The sequence below is a fragment of the Poecilia latipinna genome, unplaced genomic scaffold (genome assembly GCF_001443285.1).
Source record: "Poecilia latipinna isolate Pla-1442-1.1 unplaced genomic scaffold, P_latipinna-1.0 Scaffold3567, whole genome shotgun sequence".
NCBI classification, from domain to species: Eukaryota; Metazoa; Chordata; class Actinopteri; order Cyprinodontiformes; family Poeciliidae; genus Poecilia; species Poecilia latipinna.
Window position 1 is genome coordinate 80,934 of NW_015116183.1, and position 7,062 is coordinate 87,995.

A 7,062-nucleotide genomic window follows, 5' to 3' on the forward strand; every position below is an offset into this window, starting at 1 on the left:
TATTTCATTTCATGGATCAACTTAAAGTAGTGAATAAATGTGAATGGAAAATACTGTCTGTAACTTCCTATCTGTCTGGGAACATTTCTTAAAATTTCATTAAGTCTGTTGCTTTCTAATATAGCTAAATGCATATTTATTATTTTTTTTTTAGGTCAAACTTAACGCAGGACATCTCTAGAGGAACCAGAGGCTGTAAAGAGAATCCAGGAAATGGTATGTCTTACAAAACACACACACACACACACACACACACACACACACACACACACACACACACACACCCTTGTAATTATTATAAATCCATTATTCAACAGCCCCAACTCCTTTAAGTTTTAAAAAGTTCAATACTTAATTTGCTTCCCGCCCTTCTTTGATGAGTTTTCCTAATTTTTTTCACACTCAGATTAAGGGGTTAAAAGAGTCCTTCTTATTCTGCCTGAAAAAGCCCGAGCTGTTAGCATTTGTGGAGGGATTTCATTAGGTGCACGTTCCTCACCCATCCCCCAGGTCCCAGCATACACATTTTAATCAGCTCCTCTCTTGCTGGAGGTCAGGCGGTCCTGCTGCTGCACTGCGGGGCTCGCTACATTTAAAGAAGCATGTGAGATGTGATAGAAAGTGATGCCTTAACTCCACTCTGCGCTTTTGAAACGTGCACCCTCTGTGACCTGACATCTTGTTCGATGTTCGTCTCTGTCGCGTTCTTCATCCGTTGCTGTCCTTTTCTGTTACCCAGTGATCCATCGGAGACGGGCTGTGATGTCGGGGGACGATGTGTTGCTCCAGTGCGAGCTTCGCTCCAACCTGGCAACTCCGCGCTGGACCCTAAATGGCAAGGAGCTCCAGGGATACGGGTTGAGCACAGGCTACCGCGTTGGGACGGACGGGCTCCTTATAATAGGTGCTCGCACCCAGCAAGGTGGCTCGTATCGCTGCTTCGCAGTGGAGAACGGGGTCTCGGTGCTGGTTTATCTTTACACGGTGAAGGTTCACACAGATCCATACTTCCCAGTGGAGCCCACAGACTCCACAGAACCCACTACCGTCTCCAGCCCGGTGGTTTTCTCCACCGCCAGCCCCACTGAGCAGCCTCTGCCCTCGCCGCCAGCACCGCTGCCGCCAGGAGCCAATTTCCAGACCTACAGACACATGGAGGCCATCTACATATCTCTGGTGGCGGTTCTGGGAGGGCTTTGCTTAGTGCTAACTGTGGTGCTGCTCTACGTAAGCTTCTGCACCAGACGGGAGAGTCGGAGTCGGAAGTTCTCCCATCAGAACCTCCATGTTCTTGGGTCCTCGGATAGAAAGAGGAGCTCCCACCTGGAGCTCAAAACCATCTCCAGCCACTGCAACGGACGCCAGGGCCGGCGCTCCATCTCGGTGCCGACCTTCGGGGACTTCAACGACAGCTTCCTGCAGATAATCCCCGGCGACGACCAGATGTCTCCGGCCAAAACGCCGCCGCCAGCTCCCCCTCTCCCCAACCCGCCTCCACTTCCGAACATGGACTACGCCAACGGGCTGTCGGCCACGCTGCCCAGCGTTCTGAGGAAGATGAACGGGAATAGCTACGTGCTGCTGAGGCAGGCCGACCCCGAGGGCATGTCACCGCTCTATCACTCATTCACGGAGGAGCTCAACCGGATCCTGGAGCAGAGGAAACACACACAGCTGGACATGCATCCCGATGAGAGCTCCATCTAGGACGCTCCGGTCAATATTTTTGGTCCAACTTATTTATTTGTAACCCAAACGGAGATGTTCAGTTGTGGGGAAAAGCTGAAATTCAAACCATGGAAGCTCCTGCGTCTGGAGAGCGTCCATGAGTTCTCCTTGTGATGGACCAAAAGAACCAGAGTGACTGAAACAAGCTTAGCGGCTGTGAAGAATTTGCACTAAAATAAAGCAAATGGATGCGGGACGATGTCACCTCACTGGACTCTGCAGAGGTTTAGGGACGATGGGAGTTGCATTGCAATGAATCACTGGATTTTTTTTTTTTTTTTTTAGATTTTTGAGAAGTTTAAACATTGTGTATTATTTATTCTGAGTAGCACAAAGGGATACTCTTCTCCATATGGATGTTTAGAAAAATAACGTCTTTGCTAGTTTGAATACTGAGAACTGAGACCGTTGTACAATGTGTTTTTTTGTTGTTGTTTTTTTTCTGTCTCGGCCACCTGGACGGCAGAAAGTGAGGTTGTTCGTAAAAGTAGAGGTTTCAATTTTCCTGATTTGGGGTAACAATACTTATTTATGGCTGAAATTTGGCGAAAGATGTTTTTGAAACTTGTTTGTTACAGTACAACCACAAACTATTGCAAGTATTTTTGTTATTTACCAAGACCATAGCTAGAATCTCCACAATGTAGACTGAAGCCATTGTGAATTAGAAGGAAAGTGACAGGTTTTCCATCCAAAGTGTTTTAGAAATACAATCTGAGAAGTGTGCCGTGCATTTGTATTCAGTTCTTATGAGTCAATACTACCTTTCGTATAGCTACAGCTGCAAGTCTTCAGAGGTTTGCATATCTAGAGACTGAAACTATCGACTATTCTTCTTTCCTGCTGAAAAGTGAACCTTTGCCTCTGTCTCAAGTGTGTTGCGGCCTTTAACAGATTTTCCTCTCTTGCCCTGTATTTAGCTCCATCCAATCGTCCCATTTAAAGTTTGAAAATGCCTCTTCCTCCCTGCTAAATAAAAGCATTCCTACAGTATGATGCTGCCAGTGCCACCACAATGCCGGGCCAAAAATATCAGTTTTGTCTGAAGTTTGATGCAAGAGCACTGGATTCTAGCCGTATCAGAGTGAAGAGGAGGGAATACTTTTGCTAACCATCCTCACAGAGAGTCTTGTTTCCACCCGTCTTGTCATTGTTCCCCACCGTTTCTTCTTCACCCCATAGTGGACAGCACGCCCAAATTACTTTAAATGGTTGACCCTGGTTGGTTAAACTCATCGGCCTTGTGTGCCTCCACTCCCTGCATCATCATTGTTGCATCAGTCCTGCTTTTACTAACTTTTTCTCTCCTCTCTGGACTCTCTTTTCACGTACACCCTACATAAAATCTGCTAAAAAAAAATCCCTTTTTATTTCTTAAGAACTATATTTTGTTCAGATATCGTCACTAAGATGTTTCTTCCAGACTTTAGAACTTCCACATTCTATTAAGCTGCCGAACGATGGTTTGAAGCAAAAACGGTACATCATTTTTTAAAATCACCATAAATTGTGGAAATGCAATCGAATTCAAACACATAAAAGCTTTTGTGGAGAGCTGAGGTTTAAATGATTCTCCCAGCATATTTCCTGCTGTAGACGTCAGTTCACACTATTTCTTAGTTATTGTCAGGAAGTATTGGATCTCTGTTTTCCCACTCTGAATGGAGGAAGAAAGGAAGCTTGGAGTCAAAGACGAATCTGTGACACAACCACAATGGATAGTACATTTTTTTGTGAAATGAGCATTGTGCTTGAAACATCGCTTGAGAAATATTGTATGAAACATATATTTCTGTGTGTTCATTTAAAACACTATTTTGTCTTGTCTCTTGTTTAAACACTCGCTTCCCTTTTCCAGGCTCGATATATTGCGTCTGTAAAAACAGCTGCAGCTGGGCTATTGCTTGTTTCTTACTTTCCGCCATTTATGGGGGCCGGAGGAGGGGGGAAACAACAAAACAAAACTGCATTTAAGGAAATGTGCCGTGTGTGAAAGGAGGAGTCAGTATTCAGCTGGATTAACTGATTTATCTAAATACTGCAGACGGACTTTGTGGCTTTTAAAAAGCACAGCACACCCTGAAGGAAAATAGATAAAATACAGTAAATATGTTTCTTATTCATGACTATGACTCCTCCCACATTTAAACTGCAGGCAACTTTTGCCTCCATTTCTCTGCACACTTACATGCCAGCATTCATATATACACAGAGCATAATAGTCACATGGCAGCAGGTGCAATCTCACAATTACATATACACAAGGAGCATCAGCAGCTGAGAAACAATTTTACATGTTAATATTGTTAATTTATATTTTGTTATAATTTAGTAACTATTTTTTTAATTTTTTACATGTTTTCGTTTTTGTCTTGTTCTGTTTATCACTATTGTAATCATTTCTGCAATTACCTCAGCCCCTTTAGTTTTTTTCCTCCATGTCCCTGCCATCTTTGTCTTTTTAGCAAAAATGTAATGACATCACAGAAGAAAATAGTTATTTGGCTGTTTCAGAATCAAAGAATGTCTGTTTTACCCTGAAACCGGTACAAATAGAGTATTAGCACATCAGTTTGTCCTCTGCAGTAAGAATAGAGAGAGAGAGAGAGAAAAATCTGCAGGTGGCAAAATTTTAGACCGGACATGCAGTGTGATGCCAAAAAACAACCAAAAGCTGCAGAGCTCACAGTATTTCCATGGCAAGGTGAGCATCCCTGTGATTAAATACAGACTGTATAATATACGATGACTGAAATGAATCTGTGAGCAGTTTGTAAACATGTCACAGTCGTTCGTGAACAAATGTCTGTCTTCCCAGGAAGGTGTCGAGTCAGCTCTTGCGGCTCAGCAGCAGGCAGGCCTGTCTCGTGGCTTGCAGTGCATAAGTCAGAGCAGCGCAGCGTGGCTCACCTTCACGAAGAGAGGGCAGGAGCATTTAGGCTTCCTGTGTTCCTGCCGTCTCTGCAGGCTGATGCAGCCTTTTAGGGTACAAGACCACTTGGTCTTTGTGCACAGATTTTATTTTCTTTGCTTGTCAATTCAAGCCTCACTCAGTTGCTTTGTGCAACATTGGAGCATTTCTTAACGTTATCTACAAAATCCGAGTTAATCCGTTGAATAATTCTTTACAGTGATTGAAATATAGCAAAACTGTGTAATTTGAGTTCTAAAAATTTGTATTTCAATAATTGAGGGTCTGCTGTACAAACATGTTCAACATGTTCCTTCAAAGTTTCTGCATATAAAATTCAGAGAAGTATACTATTATTGAACTGTGCTGATTGTAGAAGTTAGTCTGGACGGGGAGCAGTTATGCCATGTTTGATTTGCCACAGAAATCAGATCTGGAAATGAGTTTTCAACCCAGTTTGGCTTGAACCAGCTGCAAGTCACGGAACTGTATTTGGGATAGCTACTTGTCGTAGTGCTAATTACTATAACCAATAAAACCAATGACAACATATAATTTTCCCTTTTGTGCAAACATTTAAGGAGCATGGTCAGATGTAAGGATTGCAAAATACTGTATGTGCCGCTGGCTTACTGAGATATAAACTTCCACAGGTCCAAATTAAGGGTTTAATCCTGGTTTTCACAGCACATTTTATTTATCTCTCACCGCCAACGCTAAATTCATTTCAGATTTTGACTTCCAACCAAAGCATTTTATTTATCCAAGTTAAAACTTGGACAATCTGACCTCCAAATGGAATTGAATGTACCATCAGAACATCCCACTGCTCATCCAACTTCTAACTGATTCACAATGTGCATAGTCTCATGAATCAGTCACAGTGGATGTGGGAAGGTTGTCATATCAGTATTGAGTGTGTTTCATTTGCAAATTGGAAAAATCAGTGGGTTTCTTCTTTTTTTTTTTTTTTTTCTCAATAGATCGCACGGTACATTGCTTGTTATTGGTTTATCAAGATGCAAACAGCTGCTGCACATGTGAAACTAGTGGGAGTTGGAAGTATAAACTGTTTATTTTCATTTCTGACGGTTTGCATCACATTAAAACAACAGCACGCACAGCACTGTAAAATGTAGATTCGTAAACAAGTTTCCTTATGATTCGAGTCAGCTGGGATTGCTAGCAGTACTTAGCGCCTCGGCATTTAGCAGATCCTGCTGGTTTTTACTGAATAACAAATAAAATGCGCTCAAGTTCAACTGTGACATCTGATTCCCACGTAAAATCAAACAGAATATCACAAATCAACTATTTTTTTTAAATAATAACGCTTAAAGAAGCTGCAAAAGTGTTTTATTTTTTCCTTTCTTTGCCTTTAAGATGCTTTTGATTCTGCAGAAAAACACTTTTTTCAGAGAAGATGTATTTCAGGCTTCAATCCTTGTTTTCTGTCAACTCACTTCGGTTTTTTTTTTTCTTTTAACTTTTACTCTGCTGCCTCCACAATTTCCTCATCCCATTACCGCTACATTAAACTTTTATCCATCCATTCGCTCTCTCAAGGACCCTGTTGAGTTTATGAATGATTGCTAATCAATTTGAGCCAGATTTCCAAGAACACTCATGTTTATCTTTGTGTTTTTGCAGGTGCAGGAAAGAGGCAACGAGTTTCTATGTTGATGCTTAGCACATAGTTAAGGATATTTTTATACTTCCAGCTAATCTATAATGCTATATATTTATAGGGTACAGTTTTATTTAAATCAAAGTTGTAAAAAGTTGTATTTTGTAGCACATGTAAAGTGATACAACGCTGCTTCCTCTGGTGTTAGATAAACAGTAAATTATCGTGCTCAGTTTTTCTTCTGAACAACTCATGCATGTCCATACTGAATCCTGAGTCTCTGCTGCTTCGTTTTGTTTATTTGAAGTTTGAGTGAAGAAGTCAATACGTGCATTTTTTGATCACTGGATTTTCTGTTTAAAAAGCAAAATATCAAATTAAAATACACCCAGGTTTACATTAACATTTGCATTTAGTAGAGTATTTTGTCATTTCAAATGAAAACTAAACACCTACATTTTCTTGTTTTTTATTTTTTATATTTGTTACTGGTTCCTCACTAGAATATCCAGTTACTCAAATATGCACGCAGCACTGTGTGGAAAACTACAATGCAAACTTATATCTTTGACTTAAGTCACTGTCATTTATTTATACTTTATGATATATGTGGAAATGCAATGTTACTTGATTTATTTAATGGCTTCCATGATCTGTGCTGTTTATTATTGTATATTTCAAAAATGATGTAAAATCTCATGTAAACACTGACCCCTTCCATCCGTTTTTCTTCTATTTGACATAAATCTGTATTTCCTTTCAGTCTGAACTTATGTCCTCTCTTATTGTAAAATAG

The 7,062-nt window shown here is 40.9% G+C and overlaps 1 protein-coding gene across 1 annotated transcript in view; it reads left to right on the forward strand.

Moving 5' to 3' along the window:
- sema4gb (sema domain, immunoglobulin domain (Ig), transmembrane domain (TM) and short cytoplasmic domain, (semaphorin) 4Gb) overlaps positions 1–7,028 on the forward strand; it is a 30,583-nt gene extending 23,555 nt beyond the window's left edge. Inside the window, exons 13-14 of the mRNA XM_015024197.1 lie at positions 155–216; positions 740–7,028. Of these exons, the coding sequence (XP_014879683.1) occupies positions 155–216; positions 740–1,707 (1,030 nt within the window). The 3' untranslated portion in view covers positions 1,708–7,028. The remainder of the gene's footprint in view (positions 1–154; positions 217–739) is intronic.
- Positions 7,029–7,062: the final 34 nt, after the last annotated feature.